General features: G+C 52.5%; 4 protein-coding genes across 4 annotated transcripts; 2 read left to right on the top strand and 2 right to left on the bottom strand.

Annotated features, from left to right (window-relative positions):
• Window positions 1-249: 249 nt before the first annotated feature.
• TGME49_271625 (serine--tRNA ligase) lies at window positions 250-8129 on the bottom strand (the record flags this gene model as incomplete). Its single annotated transcript, XM_018781626.1, has 13 exons — window positions 250-366; window positions 888-1079; window positions 1488-1553; window positions 1892-1973; window positions 2116-2262; window positions 2808-2870; window positions 3308-3369; window positions 3976-4057; window positions 4669-5201; window positions 5523-5630; window positions 5994-6028; window positions 6564-6758; window positions 7028-8129. 13 exons carry the CDS (start codon window positions 8127-8129, stop codon window positions 250-252), a joined length of 2784 nt encoding a protein of 927 aa, XP_018636662.1.
• A 1447-nt stretch (window positions 8130-9576) lies between these two features.
• TGME49_271610 (pyrroline-5-carboxylate reductase) lies at window positions 9577-12529 on the bottom strand. Its single transcript, XM_002365776.2, has 7 exons — window positions 12283-12529; window positions 12104-12172; window positions 11615-11772; window positions 10977-11355; window positions 10608-10662; window positions 10203-10384; window positions 9577-9767 (listed from the first exon to the last, which is right to left on the bottom strand). The coding sequence occupies exons 1-7, from the start codon at window positions 12506-12508 to the stop codon at window positions 9709-9711; spliced, it is 1128 nt and encodes a 375-aa protein (XP_002365817.1). The 5' UTR covers window positions 12509-12529; the 3' UTR covers window positions 9577-9708.
• A 1246-nt stretch (window positions 12530-13775) lies between these two features.
• On the top strand, window positions 13776-15517 carry TGME49_271600 (hypothetical protein; the record flags this gene model as incomplete). Its single annotated transcript, XM_018781625.1, has 2 exons — window positions 13776-15225; window positions 15453-15517. The coding sequence occupies 2 exons, from the start codon at window positions 13776-13778 to the stop codon at window positions 15515-15517; spliced, it is 1515 nt and encodes a 504-aa protein (XP_018636661.1).
• A 2032-nt stretch (window positions 15518-17549) lies between these two features.
• TGME49_271590 (Toxoplasma gondii family D protein) lies at window positions 17550-18239 on the top strand (the record flags this gene model as incomplete). Its single annotated transcript, XM_018781624.1, has 1 exon — window positions 17550-18239. The coding sequence occupies one exon, from the start codon at window positions 17550-17552 to the stop codon at window positions 18237-18239; it is 690 nt and encodes a 229-aa protein (XP_018636660.1).
• Window positions 18240-18270: the final 31 nt, after the last annotated feature.

Consider the following 18270-nt stretch of genomic DNA (forward strand, 5'->3'; position numbering starts at 1 on the left):
TATGCCCAAACGCGCTGCAGTGCGAAACCCCAGACAAACGTGAGTGGTAAGGAACATAAGAAGCGCATCTCCTCTCCAACTTCATGGACCGTAGAGTCCTTTATTCAAATCAAAACGGCGCTGGGGTACAATTGACCTCCAGTTGACCCGTGCGGGTGTAAAAAGAGCCTTAAGCTTTTTCTTTCGCCTCTTCATCAACTTTCTCCCTCGAAGCGTGTCTGCTGCAGACGTAAACTGCCCATGCCACATTCAGCTCGACAACGACGGACTGTCTTCCAGAATTTCTTCGAGGCCTCCGAGGTAGGGCTGAAGGGGCTTTGGTATCCGGACACCACGTTTCTTGCCAGAGTGATCCTCTTTGATAAACTGAAAAAGGGACGCAGGGAACCGGTAGCACGGATGTACCTCTTCACCAGACCATTCAGAAAACAAGTGAAACAGAAAGCGCCTCGGTGGTGAAAAACAGTGCACTTCACTGTGTGTTTTGCTGTAGCTGAACACGTATTTTCTTCGTAGACCTAGCAAATGACGGCCTTCTCAATCGTACACCTGAGGTCCACCCTCGTCCTTTGCTACGTCAATGCCCTCGACAACCTTATATAGGCAAGTGCAAAGCTTAGAACCGCCTTGTTCTGTGTAGCTTCTACACGGATGAACTGGGGTACTCTGTCGCTCAAACCTTGTTGACGCGTCTATTTATGCAACCAAGGATATCCAACCGGAACAGCTGCGCCGTTTGTCGGTCCTCTTATCCAGCCTTTAAGCCTATCTCGGTGAACAGCGCAAGCTCCTGAAAAACGTATTGTCTAATGCACTCGCACCCACACGCTCAGACACGTCTAGACTGCAAGGACGTTCGTGCATGCCCTCTTCTTCCGCCACGTTACTTGATGGTTTTCTATCACAGCCACCAGCGTCCTGCCGACAGCCAGCGTGGAGCCGTTCAGCGTGAAACAGAAACGCGATGAGCGTTTCGCTGATGTCTGTCCGGCGTCCCCTGCTTCCTTGTTTTTGCTGGAGACCGTCTGCTGTCGCGAGGCACCCTTTGAGGGTTGAAATTTCACAGACAGACGCCGAGCCTAAAGAGCGGACAAGTGAAGCGGCAACGGAAGAAAGAGTAACAAAGTCGAAGACGTGGACAGAACGCCGAAAACACCCTTCCATGGAACCCAGGAAAATGCGCCAGTATATGTGCACAAGTGTCAACGGAAACGCCAGCTGCACAAATGGAAAAACGACAGCCACAAGCAAATTCTTCCGACAGCATGAGCATCTCAGGAACGGTAGAATAAAGAAGCGACTGCGCACACACACTCCCAGGAGAGCAATCAACCAACGGGAAGATGCATGTGAACTGAAAATGATATCGTGTATGGAGTCAACGTCTTCGTGAAGGACAAAATACACGCCTGAGTGGAAAAAAAGGACCCCCCAGGTTGCCATGAATTCATGCCTCCTGAATTACAGACAGAAGGCCAGCAGCACACCTGGTAGTCCCAGCAGTTTGAGATCGAAGATACTTCGAGAAACCCTTGGAGGCTCGGAATCCACGCCTGACAACAAAGGAAAGAGCGGAGACAACACCCAACGTGGCACCTGTACCTGCAGGAGTGTCAACCCATTTGAATGGAAATGGAAGAAATGTAAAACTATTATCATACAGCCTTTACACGGCGACCTGGGGCGAGCCCCGGCGACTACATGAAAGGGCTGGGGCGCGCAGGTGTTTACGAGAAGCTTCGATGTTTTTCCACTGGCGCAGCGGAGACGTCTGGGATGCCATGTCCACCACACAGAGAGAATATCTAGATTGCAGGTACACAGAAATGGACAACTTCATTTCACACAAACGCAGAACCAAACGGCATTTCCTGTCCGTGTCGTGGTTTACCTCCAGATCGTAACATATGGCGGCGGTGGCACTCATGTCTCCGCTGCAGAGGAGAACCTCGCGAAACGGAATCTGTAGTTCCCTGGTCGTACGTACGGACAAAAAAACCACAAATAGCCTCTCATTCCTAGATGCAGGGACTGTACGCGCGAATCCAGGCCTTCGCCCGCAGTCTCCGACTGCGCTGTTCTGCAGTGGACGCTTTCGGCGTCTCACGTTCTTACTTTAAAAGCGTTTTCCCGATCTTGCGCAGTCGTGCATGCTCTTCTTCTGCTTGCTCCGGCGTGCAGATGACGACGGACTCGACTTTCTCAAAGACTTGTTGTCTGAGAAGGCCCCGATTCCACCTGCCGTAGGTTCCGTCTTCCAGCCTGTGTACGCACACACGTTTGGTCATGGTCTCTTAAACCTTGCAAAAGGCACGCGTTTGCCGTGTGTTCCACTTACATGCACGTGGTTCCACCGTCCATGCCAGGAGAGAGACCCCGCAGGGAGTGGCTTTCTACCCTTGCAATCGATATCTCGACCGTCAGGACGAGAAATTCATTTGCGCTACAGCAGACCCGCATAAGACTTTGAATGCATGCAGCGTTCCACGGATACGCTCCGACTGCAGGTTCCAGTCCCCTCGAAAGCAGGACTGCCTCTCTGAGGGACCTAGAAAAACGCCGCATGTGGCTTTGCGTTCGTGGTGAGGCGTAGCCAATGAAGTTCTTTTCGAGCGTTTAGGATTGCTGTCCACCACGGTTCATGGAAAGCCAAGGCAACCCTCGACTTCAGCTTGTTGACCGCGCTGTTGTTCGTGTACACATTTTCTGTGAGACCCCGGACACAACGGCAGGTGAAAGCTGCGGCACCAATCAGCACAGATCGGAGGAAACATCAACCGAGAGGAGCTCGCTGTCTCGCAACTCACCGGAAGCAAGGCGTCGCTGCAGTCAGGCGTATTGGCAGGTCCTCTTCCGGAATTCGCTTTTGCCTGAAAGGCGCACCGGAAACATGGAAACACAACGGGTTAGACATGGGGGAAAACGACAAAGATAAAGCGAGTGTGCCAGTGTAAGAGTTTACTTTCTCAGCATTTGCGGTTCTTCTTCTATCCATGTTTCACCTTCATACCGCTTGCACAGACAAGCGCAGCGGACAGAAAGGGGTACCCTCAGCACCCTCACCTCACGGCGCTTCGCTGTCTTCTCTCCTTCAAGGCGAGTCGAGACATCGGACGAGTTGTACCTCAGACGGATGGTCTGCATCTTCCATTCCGTTTCGTTCATCATCACATTCTTATCAGAGTCTCCCCTAGAGTGGAATTCTCCAGAGACTTCTTCTACCCATAGGAATAGCAGAGTGAACCCGTAAGTACGCGAATGGCGAGAGATCGAAGCTCGGAGACAGGCAGGGGCAGAGGCTCCTCACCTGTAGAAGCCAACGAGAGGCACCTCGGCCGTAGGAATAAGGAAGGCATTTTCTCCAGCGATCTGAAAGGAAAAAAAGATGACAGTGCCTCGACCGGCCGATGCACGTTTGGCTGAGTCGCAGCTCCTGTGAAAGGAAGAGAGGGCAGCTGGGCCTTGAGAAGGCTCTAGCCAAGAAGCGGGTGTTCCTGTCGTATGCATCGGTGAAAAAACCTGTTGCACTCGAAAACCCCACAATGACCATATGCATGCGATGGCCTAGACAAGCATAACGAGACCTCCAACCCACAGACCTGAAAAGGTAGACAGAAGAACGGTTCTAAAAAACAGACACCCACTGTTTTACACGTCGCTACTGCGTGGTGGACTTGGCCTCGAGGCGTCCGTAGCCGCGAGGGGACCTGTTGTGCTATCCTTCTCTTCAGTGTATCACAGAAACCTGCATCGCCAATTCTCGACGGCACGCTGTCATTTCCAACAGGCCTGCCTGCGCATCTACCACCTCATTGACTTGTCACTGATGTGGAGGCTCAAAGGCAACCGCAGAGCGATCTCGCTTTCTCTCGCCCTTCCCGTCCCCTCCTGTTCACGAGCCACTGGCACAAATCCCAGGCATCCCGCAAGAGAGAACTGTTTGGGAGATAGTCCTCCGAGTGTCGGGGCCCTCACTTGGTTGTTCGAGGTCGCCGGAAGAGCAAAGAGACCGTTTTCCAGGCGGGGGAGCTGGCCAGTGCCTTCGAGGGTGGAGCGGCTGCGAGCGAAAGAAACATCAAACCCCCACGAGAAACACCAGTGAGGTGGGCCTTACCCCTGGAAGTCTGGCAAGACCACTCGCTTGTGCATGGGCGTTACCACGAGACCGAACTTCACTCGGATTCTTCTGTCGAAAGCCGCACCCTTTGCCGCAAGCTGTTGTGTACCATGAAGGAGTGCTAGCTGCGCAGAAAGCATCCCTTTCTGGTTTGTCAAACAGTGCGCATGGAGAGTCGCGTGCACGAGCCATGAATCAATCGACATGTTTCCCTATCCCAGTTTGGGGTTTAGGGTTTAGGGGGGACCTGTGAAACGACTGAAAACAGGTAGACAGATACCAATCACCAAGGAGGTAACTCTACGGCCGTGAACCGATTCATTCCAGCGACTCCCTCTGGAAGTCATACACGGGTGTATTCAACACAAGAGACACCAGCGAGGACGGTTCATAACCGCGCAATACAAAAATGTGACAATTACAGTCTGTGCAATGTCGTCAAAGAGCACCGGCGTGCAATTTCGTGCTTCTTCGTCGCAGCAGATTCGTCGTTTCCCCATCGCCTGTCTCTCAAACTTGAGAACTAAGCATAGCGCAGAAACGCGCCTTACCTGACAATCAGAGGAGGAACTCCGACCTCCGTAAACTTTTTGCCGTCTTCAGTGTCGAGGGCGAGAAGGAAATCGAGAAAGTAATTCTTCAAAGCTCTATGCAGTCGAGCCACCATACCGCGTAGGGCGGAATGCCGTCTGCCAGCCATGCGAGTAGTCGCCTCGCCATCGGTGGAGGCGTTGAGGACAGCGAGAAGAGTCGAATGATCGAGGAGCCCATGCGACGAAGAAGCGGAGGTCTCCGGGGTCACCTGTCTTTCAAACGAAGACGCTGCAGCCGTTCCAGGAACACCCGCCACCTTTTGTGAAGGCTCCGTGCTTCCACCGTCCTCATCGATTTCGTTGTCTCTCTCCTCCAATGCTTCTTCCACCCCTCTCTGCCAAGCGCAGCCTGTAGATAACGGGTGGCGAACAGAAGAAGGAGGAGAAGGAGGAGACATTTCCGGGTGCAGGAAGGACGACGGTGCAGAGAGAGAAGGCGGCCACCAGCGGTCAACCTCTTGGTTATCCCTCGAGTCGATCCCCAATGGAACCTGAAGGGAGAAGTAAAAAACGCGTGAACACAACAACATCGAAGTCTTTGGGGGTTAACAGTGGTATGCTGTGGGCCTGGCTTCTGACAAGTTGCTCGAAACGTCTGGAGCACACAGTTCCCAGACCATGGATGCGTGTCTTCGGCATCCCGGGAAGACGCCCCAAGGCATGTCGAGTCGATGAAGAAAACTTTTGAGAAAAAACGCGCCCCCCCCCCCACGTGCGTCGAGAGGGGTGGAGGAGAGAGCCGAGTTTTGAGACTGCACCGACACACAGACAAGCCGCAATTTCGTCTTGACCATCTCTGTAGAAAGTCTCACTCGGCTGTCTAATGCATTGGGAAGTCGCTTCATGATGGCGCTGATTCGTGATCCAGACTCGCGGAGCTCCTGAACTCGACGAGCCACAGTGGCACGAGTCTGGGCGGCCTAAACACACCAGCAGCGAACGCAGGAAAGAGAAAGACGCGTCGTCCAGAGCACCGTGAACCTGCCACTGTACGCACGCTCAGGGAAGCCAAGACGTCCCCAGGCCAGAAAAAAAACTGCCGGGGAGAGAACTGGCGCCTCAGCTGCTCAGAAGCGAGTGACACAGGCACAACGTTACCCTTAGCTGGAGGCACAGCAGGACTACGGAGCTGCATCCGGCGCTAGAGAAACCAACAGGAGTCGCAGCAAAGAATGGAACAGAGTTGGGGAGGAAGGCCGACGAGATGCGACCGCCTTTTCGCGTGGAGCTGTGGCATGACTGCACCTTGAGGGCGAACTCGAAGTCTGCGTTTCTCCTCTGACCTGCTCGTGGAGAGAGGCGAGCGCCGGTTGCTGCTCTGAAGCAGAAAGACAGACACACAGAGCCCGCGAGGGACGAACGCCGAACTGGAAAAGCGTTGCTGACAACCGTTCAGGCGGTCCAGCTTGAAAGGACAGACACACTGAGACATGTTTCGCGAACACGAAGTCCCTCGTGCTACCCTTGCGGGTCGCAGAGCTGGCGAGCTGTTTCCTTTTCTTCTGTCTGTTCTTGCAAGAGAAGAGAACGAGGGGTTTGCGTTCGAGGTCGGTCCACACACGGGAATCCCTTTTTGAGGAAGTTAATGAGGGACGGGGAGGATGCAGTCACATATCGCGAGACGGCTGAACGCAGTGGAGCCCAGTATCCTGAGACAGCCCGGCAAGTCGAAAAGCACGTATTCCAGTGTGTACCCTGCTCAAAAGGAATTCCAATAGAGCAGCAGCGACACTAGCGTGACTGAAGTGCAAACCATCTCTAATCGGACGACGAACAGTATAGGCATCCCTCGGCGGGACCTCGCCATCCACATTTGTTTTGGCGCACAGTTCACGCAGTCCCTCTTGACGCACCTTTCTTCACCTTTCTGCCTCTTTCGGTCTCGGTGCCACCCAAACGCTCCCTTTCTTCAAAAGGGTCAACGTCATCCTTCTGCGCAATTGCGAACTCCTGGGAAGCGGCGAAGGCAGCAGCTGCGCGATGGCGGCGCTCCGTGGCTCTGCGCCAAGTCTCCACTTGCAGACGGCGATGTGTGGGCAGGAGATGTTCTGACACAGAACAGCGGAAAGCGGAGAGACCAACGGAGTGCGTTGTCTGTGTGGGGGAGGGGGAGAGGGGGAGTACTCGGGGGGGGGGGTACTCGGGGGGGGGGGGGTACTCGGCAAGCACGGAACGCAGGCAGAGAGGAGAAGCGTGACAGACTGCTACAGTCGTGGAGACGTGAGCTCCGGGAGAGGGAATCTAGCTGTGTCCAGACACCTGAATGTTTCGCGGGGTGTCCCCCGTCGTGATTCTGGGTGAAGGAGAAGAGACTCACCGATGAGATTTCTTGCCGCATCCACCACCTCCGTGGATTCGTGGCGTTTTTCAAGGGCATCAAGGACTTCCTTGCCTCTTTCCGCAACGTGCCTCAGACTCATCATTTGCAACGGCTCTCCAGTGTCTTTCGCCTGCTCATCTTCAGCAACTCCGATCCGGCGACAAGGCCCCTCACCGCTGTTCGCGTGTGTGCTGCGACCTGCGGAAGGCCCGCGGCCTGTGGCGCATCTGACTTCTTCGTTCTCTCTGGCCGTTTCCGGACTGTGGATTCTCTGCACAGGATTCCTCGCTGCAGAACCCCCGTGGTTCTCACAGAGGTGTGAGCTGTGAGCCTCCTGAGAAAGAGCTGTCAGGAGTCGTGTCTTCCAGTCGCGGCTCAGCGACGGTGATAGCCGACGCCCTCGTCCACCCAGCGGACCCCGCAGACGCCCGGAAAGAGAGAAAGGGGAACCGAATCGTGAGCGCAAAGGCTGCGGCGACACTGAGAACCGTGAGGAGGATGGACACGAGGAAACGCCGGAACGAGAAAACCGCCATCTTGAGCCATGAGTTGCCCCTCCTAGGTGAAGGCGCCACACGGCCTTTGCAGGCGGCGCGCCGAGAGCTTCCTCCAAGCTGCTCGGACGTCCCGACAAAAATGAGAGCGCAGTTCGAATCTCCTCGGAAGAAGGGACTGAGGGAGTCGAGGAACGGATTGGGGAAACGAAGGGGAACCGCAGACACAGATCGAACTGGAAAGGCGTTTTGCGTTGGCGAAGAGATAGCGGCAACGAAGTGGTCATAGCCTGCGCTCTAACCTGTTTTGTACCGCCTCGGCGGCCATCGCTTCGTCGGCTCCATTTTCCTCCTCTGGGGTCAGCTGAAGCCGTGAAGGGGGAGGAAGGAAAGTCGTGAGACGAAAGCGCGGAAGAGGGACGGAGCAGTGACAGGGAAGGCTGAGCGAAGAAATCTGTCCCGTCATTCGTGTGAACCGACGTTTCCGAACAAAAGGGTGCTCGGTGTCTGACAAGACTCCGGGCTTCGCTGCACAAGATTTGACGCGGGAGGAGCAGGCAGCAAGAGAAAGAAAGGAGTGCGAAACAGACTCGAAGCCTAACCATCGATCGAAAAGATCTGAGCACAGCAGCGGGGGTCAGGATTGTGAAAAAAGACGACTCTTGCCGAGCTCAAGACCAAAAGTTGACTCCATGCGCCGACACTCCAACAAAGCCTGCATGCGTTGGTGTCATTTGTCTGCGCCTCTTGCGTCTGAGACACGCGACAACAAACGGTGCCAACGAGTGTTTGTAGATGAAGAATTCAGTCAGGATCCGCTCCGGGAAAAGACTGTGCAAGAAAAACTGTCGGCTCGAACAGTCGATGCCGCTTTCTTGGTGTGTGCCAAACAAGACAGCTACACATGCGAGACTCTCTCCGTTTGTTTGAAGATCGAAAGAAATCTAACGTCGACATGTGCAGCGAAATCGACACACGTCCAAAACCTCAAACCAAAGGTATCTACAGGCCCTTGCACAGGCGAAGTTTATGTGGAAAGCAAGCACCTTGTTGAGGAGACTTGCCCGTCGCTGCATGCGCTGTCTCGGGACTTCTTTTCGTCGATTGGCAGCTTTGTACGGAGTATAGCGGACGTGAAGCAATACACCAACAGTTCCGAGAGCATGTGAAACTATCGAAAACAGACTCTTCGTCATACAACGCATCATACAGATGCTCTTTGCAAGTAGTTACAGACCGAGCAGTGCCTCACTCTGAGCATTTTCGCTGGAACCACGTTTGCAGCACGACCGTCGCACGAAACGTGTGGTAGCAAAACTGATGCATCTCGTATGCCACTGCATGTATGCGACTATGAAAGTGGAGATGTTTCGTTCCCTACGTTATGCCGGTACCGCACTAGTCTAGGTTGCCCGCTTTTCTAGAGAGCGTGAAAAGTGAAACACTAAATGCAGCACACGTTGTTGCACACAGTCGACTGTCACCAGAGCATTCCTCTGGATACGCACAAGGAGTCACATCCAGTCGGTGATTAATTCCATTGCTGCCAGATCGTGCATAGGTGGACTGTGTGGCAGTGAAGTCTCGCCGATCCCCGACACCAGCTCGCCCGCTGGTTGTCTAATGGCTTACAAGTTACATTACTAGCAAAGAGCAGAAAGCTGTGCCACAGTAACAGGCCGTCGAAACGCAGCGTTTTAGAATGGTCAGCTTCTTTTCTGAAGGAAAAGTCTACCTGTGGATCTAGGGGTTCTGCATTGAGGTTCTGGCCAGGGCGGCGCCAGCACTGAGTACAGACTTTCCCCGCTAGTCCTCATCAATAGCAGGGCACACTGCAACCAAGCTTTTCTCCTGGACCACAATAGTGGCATTGGGGACAACCACTCAGGTACTCAGAGTTGCATGCCACGTACTCCAACCAATGAACTCGAACAGGATAGTGAGAAGAGAAAGTGTAGCAAAAACACGAAATCGGATTTCTGTCGATGCTCTGATCAAGCTTCCATACCAGCCCATGGAGAAAAAGAAGAAGGCGTACCGGACCCATGGATGCTCACGCAGCAAAAGACGCTTAGAAAACAGACATCCCTAGTGCTCCGCTCACACTCACTGCGTTGAAGCTTTTCGGAAAATTTCAATATGAGCAGAAAAATGTGCGACGGAATATGAAACCTAGACCACCGATTAGAGGAGGTTAGTGTCGGGGTCGGCCGGTATCATGCATTGCTCGACTGCCTGGATCACTGCAGAATGAAGGGAGCAGCCGAAACGCAGGAAATACGCATGACGTCACCATCTGGTCCTACGTGGAAATAGAGGACCCCTTATTTTTAACTACATCTACATACAATCCAGAAAAACCCTTTAGATACCATAATGTGATAGACCATACCAACAAACTAGGGACAAAGTATGTTGAGATAAACAGGCTAGTGAAGAGACTCTTTCCAATCAATCGATTCCCCTCACTCTAAATCTACCGTTCGGTCTGTCACGTCAAAACGCCACCACTGTGCCTTCTCCTCCCTCTGATAGCAGCTACCTAAAGTAAGGTCTCAAACAGTGTCTTCCCCACCAGGTGAGGGGGAAGGAAAACAAAAATGAATATGCGCATTTGACAGTATTCAGGAAAAGCAAGAAGAACGGAGTGTGCCCGATACCGAACCTCCTGAACTTACCAGAGTTGACAAAGCCGTGACGATCGAGCTCTGTGAGGCCAGTAATGGTGGCTCCGCCAGGCACGATTGTCTCCTCTTTCAGCTCTCCGAGAGTCTTTACCGACTGCTTCGCTCTGGCGAAGCCGGCACTTCCTTTTACCATGTCGATGGCCAGGCTCGATGCGACAACTCTGGGAAGGCCGCTGTAAAAGAAAACACCAGCTACCGTAAACAATGTACCTTGTGTCCCTAATGGATGGTACACGTAACCATTCGTATTTTCGCAGAGAACGCGTAATGTGGTCCGGTATGCATTCAAACAATTTCACTACGCAGAGGCGCATGTGCAAAAACGACAAAGGTCTCAGTTTATATTCTTGTTGCACCTGCTGATGAATGCCGTCACTACACGCCGTTGCCACTCACTTTTTCACTCCAGCGTCACTGAGGGCGTCCAGAAGCATAAAAACGAAGGCTGGCCCTGAGCCGAAGCAATGGCACACATGGGAGAGTTGCTTCACAAAAACAGTCGAATCAAGCAATCGTCACTGTGTGAAAACAACAGCGTTACCGTCGTACCCGTGATCCTCGCGTTTGGTGGGATGTACAAACTGCCTAGCTCTCGAAAACGTTGTGCTGTTAACAAAACTCATCCATGCTGCTTTCTCGAATTGTTCAGCTTCTTTCATCTGTCCGTACCCCCGCTCAAGATAAAGTGTATCGCGTGGATGCATGCAAGCCACTCCACGAGAGAAGTTCCCTGTTCCACGAAGACGCGACGCGAGCCCATCTTACCCGATCCCGCAAGTGCTGCTGAGGCATCCATGTACCGCTCTTCGATGCGGTAACAAACGCCACAAGTAGTTAAAAGATTCATGATTGTATGGCCATCGTCGTGGGAGCAGTCGGGACCAAGGCAGAAGACACTCACTCCGTGCCCGGACTGGCAAGCGACATTGGGGAGGAGACGTGCAATGCGGCGATTTCCCTCAACTTTCTGTCCATGTTTTTCCTTTTCCTCTGTAACGGTCTCCACCAGTTTTGACAGGGAAACGCCGATGCTGATTGAAATGATCAAATGGTGAGATCCATCGATTACCGGTGCGAAGCTCCGCACGAGGTCTAGAGCTTCCGTTGCAGTTACAGATATGAAGATGATGTCCATAGGGTCTAGCTGAAAAGGACGCCCAGGATATTTTAAAAGCGGCGAGATATATACAGAAAACACGAAATTGTTTCCGAGTCGGTACCACCGGCCCAGCTTCACAGAGCCTCTTCTGCATCTCATGCACACTGTAGCCAGTGTTTACACGGCGTGGAGAGTATGTACCCGCGGAGCTACAGAACATGCACCCAATTTCGAGGTGGTGGGGCTTTCAACGTAGTTGGCAGACCAATGGAAGATCAGACAGACATAGAGAGATTAGTATTACCTCTTCTAGTGTGTGCACCGCGAGGTATCCATTTTCAATGGCATGGTTCCTCGCGGCTTCGTTCCGAACAAGCATAGTGATTTCCGACGGTAGCACACGCTTGGACGACGTGAAACCTTTGGCTAGGGCAAAAGCCATTGTGCCTGCCCCGATAAAAGCTGAAAAATAAAGGGAGAAGCACTATCAAGCCATAAAGCGACCCAGTCACCGCTCGCGACAAAATGAGTCACTCTTGAAGCTCGATATCGGATGGTGCTCTTGGCAAGTCTTGGCGTGGTATTGCAATTAACAGCGACGGGAGACCGCAGCTTCAAGTGTGAGAACAGTCAAGCGGCCACGCGCCGGTGCATGAAAAACTGCGGCTTAACCCCCCAATACCTGTCTTTGCACTCCCGGACCTCGCGGACGTTTCCTACCCGGAATGCATGTGCTTAAGAATGACATTTGAGCCGGGAGTAACGAACCCCCTGCGTCGAATCTTTTTCTCACCAATTTTTTTCCGTATCCGCTCCGTCATCCTGTTCTCGTCCTGCTGGCGGTGCTTGCTCGCCGCTGGAGCTAGTGCGCACCACAAAAGGCAAAAAAGGTAAGGCAAACACTGTGACGAGCGCGTCACGACCCTCGAAGCGTGCGAAGAGGGTTGAAATGGCAACGTGGTCGACGCCTACCGCAACATTTACGAGGAGGCGAGGGACAGCCTGGTTCTTTTTTGTATACAGCTTTTGACCCTACGACTGAACGATGACTAGGGGACCGGAATCTCCTCTCACCACGCAACCGCTTGGCGTTGCCCCAAAGATGCCGATTGACTGTCGTTCTCACATGAGAAATACACCAGCGAACTAGGGTAAGCATCAGTGATAGTGTTTGAGAAAGGATGGTGCCGCAACACATTTTGCTACTTCTCAAACAAGTGACTCTCAGCCAGCGCAATCGAGACGCACACCAACCGCCGCACACGAGACGAACCAAGTCTCACAGAAACCGCTGCGGCGGTCTACGAAAGTGGACTACGAGAGAGTGAGTTACTAATAAAACAGCGATGAGATGTTGAGGGACTCACAATACGCCATAAAGGTACTCTTATACAGTTTCGTTTGAGTAATACACAGCGGGTGACCAGCTCTTTCGCGGTAGGGACGTCCTTCATCGGCGAGGAATGACGACCCAAGCGCGGCAGTCTCATGCTACTGTTTCCCGAGGCTATTCACAGACATTCCCGCAAGTACACAGCATAGATTCAATGGACACAATCAAACGCCGTTTTACTTTTCGTTTAAGAACCTGAAATGTGGTTTCAACCTTAATCGCTAGCGAGAAAACGCACTGTCGGAAGGCACCGCCTTCCTAAGTCTGATTGGCGGCGATTGAGAGGTCGACTCGACGCTATGCCAGAGGTCGGAATGGTCTGCACGCGAGAAGCTCATGCGCGTTCGTTACCTCTAGCAATAGTGAGCTTTCTTTTCAGACGAGAGAGGATTGCCTTCATTGCCAGGTCCTTAACTAAACACTCGAGCAGTAGGAATCAATGGCTTCGTTGTAACTTTTCCGGACCGACCCGGCGGGAGTGGGCAAACAAATTCGTGCACGTCACACTGTTGGGAGACATATCAGCAGGCATGCAGATGATCAAGCGCGCGATTCCTTACCCTCCGGTTTCATCCAAAGAAAAATTCCAGCGGTTTATACGGTTGCCCTGGCAACAATTTTTCTCTGGGCACTTTCTACAGAATTTCGACAGACTCGCTTGCAGCCAACGTGACGGGAAGTTCCGTCGTCAAACGAATGTCGCATCCGAAAAATCATAGCTTGTCTCGATGTGTCTGACCTACCAGACGGTATCCTTTCCAGGACCAAGTGTACATTGTGGAATGCCCAACGTCATTTTTACGAGTTCTCAGAGAAACCCTTTCCTTCAGGTCAATGAAAGCGGCTGTGTTGGCAAACAAACCTATGCATTGAACGCAGAGTTTCTCTCAAGCCACGAGGAGGGTGATACAGGGGTTACCCACTACGACATCCGTTCCGAGAAAGGAGCGAGATTGCCGACGGTTATACGGGACAAACAACTAGATTGGGGGAAACTGCAAAGGGAATGATGTAGACAGGAGCCTTGATAATAAGCTCACCGTCAAGGCTCACGCGTGCGCTGGTCCTGTCAATGACGGATGTTTTCGATCGGCCCCCTGACGACTACAGCAAATCCAGAGGTATTCAAATTACCATGATACCCACGGAAAGAGAGGGTCGGCAGCCGGAAGAGGCTGACGGTAGACTGCCTGAGCAGCATGCGCGCTCTTCTTCGAAGGTGCACGATGGAGGACACTGTACGGAGGCCGGTGACATGGTAGACTGGTCGAGAGAACAAGCGATAGCAAATCAGAGGAATGATAAGCATGAAAATTTTCTGAGTTCCGGCGGGCGGGAAGACGCCCTTCCGTTCGCGTGCGAGGAAGACATGCCTGAAGGAGGCCTTCAAGCCCACGACGAAGCGGATAATCGAGCAACCGAAGCAAAACTGGGATCTTCTCTGTCGTCTTTCTCTTCTTTAGAGGAGGCGTTTTTGACCAGCTTGGATGTCATATCATCCCTCAGAGACGCAGTTACACTGCTATTGAGAGCTCAAGGTGTACCAACTGAAGGGGAAGGACGGCACCAACAGCTGAATGACTACGAACAGAACGTATCAAGGAAACAGGCAATGGATGTCATGGTCAGCACAGGCGCATTCAGTTGCCACCCACAAGCATATGAATCGCTTCTGAAAACTGGCGAGAGAACGAAGGGTGGCAAGCGGTTGCCCGGAGGAGAGAGCCCAGGCATTGCAAATTGCGTGGGCATTATAGCAGACGAACATATGTCCCGTGAGGAACACGCTGGAGCCGTAAAGGCAGACAGAAGAGAACATCCATGTCTGACCGAGACAGTACAGGACAAAATAAGCTCTTCAAGACACCCCGCAGGTGAACAAGAACGTAGAAGAGGAACACTCGAGTGCTGCACCCACTCTTTGAACAGCGACTATGAGTTGTCAATTTGCAAAGCACTTCTTATGCTGCAGCATATCGGTGGTCCGGAAGAAAGCAAGCCTATGGGAGTGGATCCGCCGCTTGGCGGATTTCCACTTTTGTCACAAGAACGTGGCTCGTTTCCTCTCGGCGTTGTCGACGATGGCGGGCCCGCGCACCTCAGACAGGGAAGACAGCGCAGTCCCGAGTTGGAACCGATAGCAACACAACCACTGTCACAACACCTGAGAACAACCACAGATGGAGCAGGTGACAGGCATGCCGGTGCCGAAGCATGTTGCTCCAGCTTTGACCAGTTGCAAGCCATGAGAATCCGAGGGAAGGCAGGAGACGGGGCGCCGGCATCCGACTTGGGTCTATCATTTGCCTCATTCACCTTGGATAAAATGAAGAATTCTGTAGATCAATCGGAGACAAAAAAGCATGTTAGAACGGTGGACTTGATGCAAATGTTATTGAAGGTTAGATTACTTCGACAGGCCCATCTGCTACTCCGAGCGGACGTGCTGGTGATGCGGAAACAGCAGGGGCTACAGCAGGAGAGACTTAACAGAGCCCTCCAAGCGGCTGTCAAAAGGCATGGTAAGCGGATTTGATGACCATTCTACCTTGACATGGTGACAGGCCACCGATGAGACCATCGTAGAAAAGGCGAGCGAGCATGTCTTAGACCTTCTCGCATCGGCAGTTGGGGCAACAGCACCCTTTGTATTTCCCATGAAGGTCTTCATACCTTTAAGTGAATGTTCCTCATCAGAGTCCATACAGGTTGAGGTCTCGCCAATGTTTTCCTGTGTGTGTGCATGCAGAGTCAGAGAGAGATTCTCTCCTATGCAGACTCCAGAAGCTGGCCTCATTGTTGCAAAAGAAGTGACCACCGGAAACAACTCTTGTTTCGGGCATACTATTGAAGAGGAATGCCTTTTAACAGAAGGAACCAAGGGGACTCGACTGGAAAGGGCGCTTGCAGTTCCGAAACATATTCCTCTTGGACCTCGTGGAACACGAATTAATTCTAAGTGCTCTCCTCTCCTGCATTCGGTGAGGGTGTGTTTTCGTGGAAGTTAGAATGATACACAGAGTGTGTCGATGCTGTCGAGCTCCTCTAGTGGTGTTGTGTCTCCTGTGAAGGATCGTTGCTTTCGTATGGGGGATATTGCTGAAAGACAGACTCTTCTGGTAAACGGAAAGGGGGATGCGCGTCTTGTAACTACGGTGACCAGAGACTTCAGGATAAAGTAGGCTTGTTTCTGTTCCCATTAATTGCTTTTACACCTGCTCTTAGACTGCGTGTGATTTGTGTGGCAGGCGTTTATCAAATTAGTAAACAAATGCCAGGTCAACAATAATTCTATTCGTATATTCCGTACACGCTAACATTAGGTAGGAGACTATGAAAGTCCTCGGCGGTTTCAAATACTTCTCTCATCGGGAAAGACTTGTGAAGCATTTAAGGGACTTCGCACTGAAGGGCGTTTTTCCCGTAAATAGCTACTGCATGCCGTGATTCAAGAAGAGTGAACGACACCGAAGCAAAAACCATCGCCCGACTACACAAGAATTGCCGCCCGTACCAGTGCAGTCTGGTACTGAAAACAACACGGCGGACCAGACTGGCGTTTTTTGGTTTTTCTTTCCTGTTGGAGTGGTGTGTACCCCCGCATGGGTGTGCATAACACAATAATTTACGACACTAATGGGGTGCAGGGAAACAGCAGTCTCAATTTGCATCAATCATCATGCCGGCTGAGGCCATTAAGGTGTGATGTTGCAGCGAAGGCTCCTCTATGTGGCAGATCTGGCTAGTGCGTCTCTTATAATTTTTTGTTCTCCCTCAGGAGATAACAGTTCGCAAGTTCGTGATCCAGTTGCTGCGTGACGCAGTTCCTGTGCATGCATTCGGTTCGACCTGGTTGTTGGCCGTGAATGGTGAAGGCTGATGTTTGCATGTCGTTGAAATCCTCACTGCTGATGAGGTGGTTGGAGCAGGTGTTAAGCTGCCCACGTCTGTTCAATGATGGTAGAAGGGGACTCGTCACTGCTGATTTTTCGAGGAACAGTTGCAGCAAATGTTTTCCAAAGAACTCCGAGCTGACCCCGTATCCGGCGAAGATGAGTGCCAACACGAGGGAGGCGTCGTGAGCGTCTGCCGTTGCCGTCAAAAGCTAGTTGAGAACGGTTCCGGCGCACACGCGTGGATCAAGAATGACACGCAGCCATAAGCAGGGAGGACTGCGGTAAAATGTAAAAAACGTGGGCGCACGTCCGAACACCAACAAAGGGAGACCGACAGCACTAAGTAGTAACGACGCTACTTCGATGTGACCCACATGCCGCTGGATTGCGTCATCTGTCACATAATCGTACCGAACGCACCCCACAATTGACACGAGTTGGAATCGTCGAGCTTCGCGGTCATCAAAGCAATCACGCAAGCTGCCGCGGCTGGTGTTGACGAATTCCCGATTCGATCGCACCACCGGAGGCATTTTTGAATCTGAACGAATTTTGTGCCAAATGGCCACCGCAGAATGCGGCAAGCACAACTGCCTGAAACACCAAATAAACTAATGCTAACTGGCCCTGCCCTTCTATCCCATGCCAGATATACCCGTGACAGACGTTCGCGGAGCCTGCAACAGCGCCAGGCGTTTCCAACCATAGAGGGGCAACGTAGCTCGTAGAGGGAACACAGATGGACAGGCGAGCACACCCGTCTTGTCACTGCTCGAGTGTCACGACATCACACGTACCGTGGAGAACCAAACAACGAGCAACAAAACATCTCATTGTTACCTCGAATAACGGGCCGAGTTCGACCTTACGACTCGAGGACCTCTCACTGTGTTTCTGTACTGAAATCGCAAGCGAATCTTTTGCCCTCCACTGTATCAAGCGGATTCAAGATGAAGGTTGCCAGCGGTTCCGCCATCGTAGGACTCCTGCTCGGAGCCGCAGTCCCAGTTGTGTACGCCGGACCTCATGGCGGTCACAGACCCCAGAAGAAAGGAGGATACACCACAACTACCACACTCCCTCCCAATCCAATGGACGTACGAACAGAATGCTTCCAGGTGCCGTACAGTGTCGAAAAGACATGCTACAAGGACGAGCACATTTCCCGGCCATACACGTGTCCGTCGTCATATTCTGAAGAAGTGTGCAGCACGCAGTTGGCGGAATCTCGCGATGTGTGCACTCAACTGGTGAAGAAGGAGGTCCAGTACCAGTGTCCGAAGGCAACGAAGCAAACGCTGTGCTCCCAGATCCCGGTGACGTTGAACAAGACATGCAAGAAGCAAGTCACAAACAAGGTCCCGAGCAGTTGCCCCAAGATTTTGACGGTCCCCGAGTGTGAAATCCAGTCGAGGCCTTCTCAAGACGTGTGCTACGAGTCTGAGGCGTACACGCAGGAGTACGATTGCTGGGGCTCCGAGCTTCATCGCGAATGCGAAGTGGACATGCGCGTCGTTGACACCCAGTGCAACCGCATTGTTGACTCGCCGGTGCTATACGAGTACGAAGATACCGTTGTGGAGAGAGTCTGCTCCACGAAACTCCACACGAAGGAGGGCCAGTGCAAGAAACGATTTTGACCGAGAAGCATATCCCGTGTCGGAGACGAAT

This window comes from Toxoplasma gondii, chromosome VIII (assembly GCF_000006565.2).
Source record: "Toxoplasma gondii ME49 chromosome VIII, whole genome shotgun sequence".
NCBI lineage: Eukaryota > Apicomplexa > Conoidasida > Eucoccidiorida > Sarcocystidae > Toxoplasma > Toxoplasma gondii.

What these genes read in the sequence shown, in the direction of transcription:
- TGME49_271610 (XM_002365776.2), bottom strand. Translation starts at nt 12,508, where the DNA reads ATGTGTTGCGGCACCATCCTTTCTCAAACACTATCACTGATGCTTACC. An exon ending in CGGTGCACACACTAGAAGAG is followed by an intron (nt 11,356 to 11,614) that starts GTAATACTAATC and finishes CGTCCTTTTCAG; the next exon opens with CTAGACCCTATGGACATCAT. An exon ending in TCACGGCTTTGTCAACTCTG is followed by an intron (nt 9,768 to 10,202) that starts GTAAGTTCAGGA and finishes TTCATTCTGCAG; the next exon opens with TGATCCAGGCAGTCGAGCAA.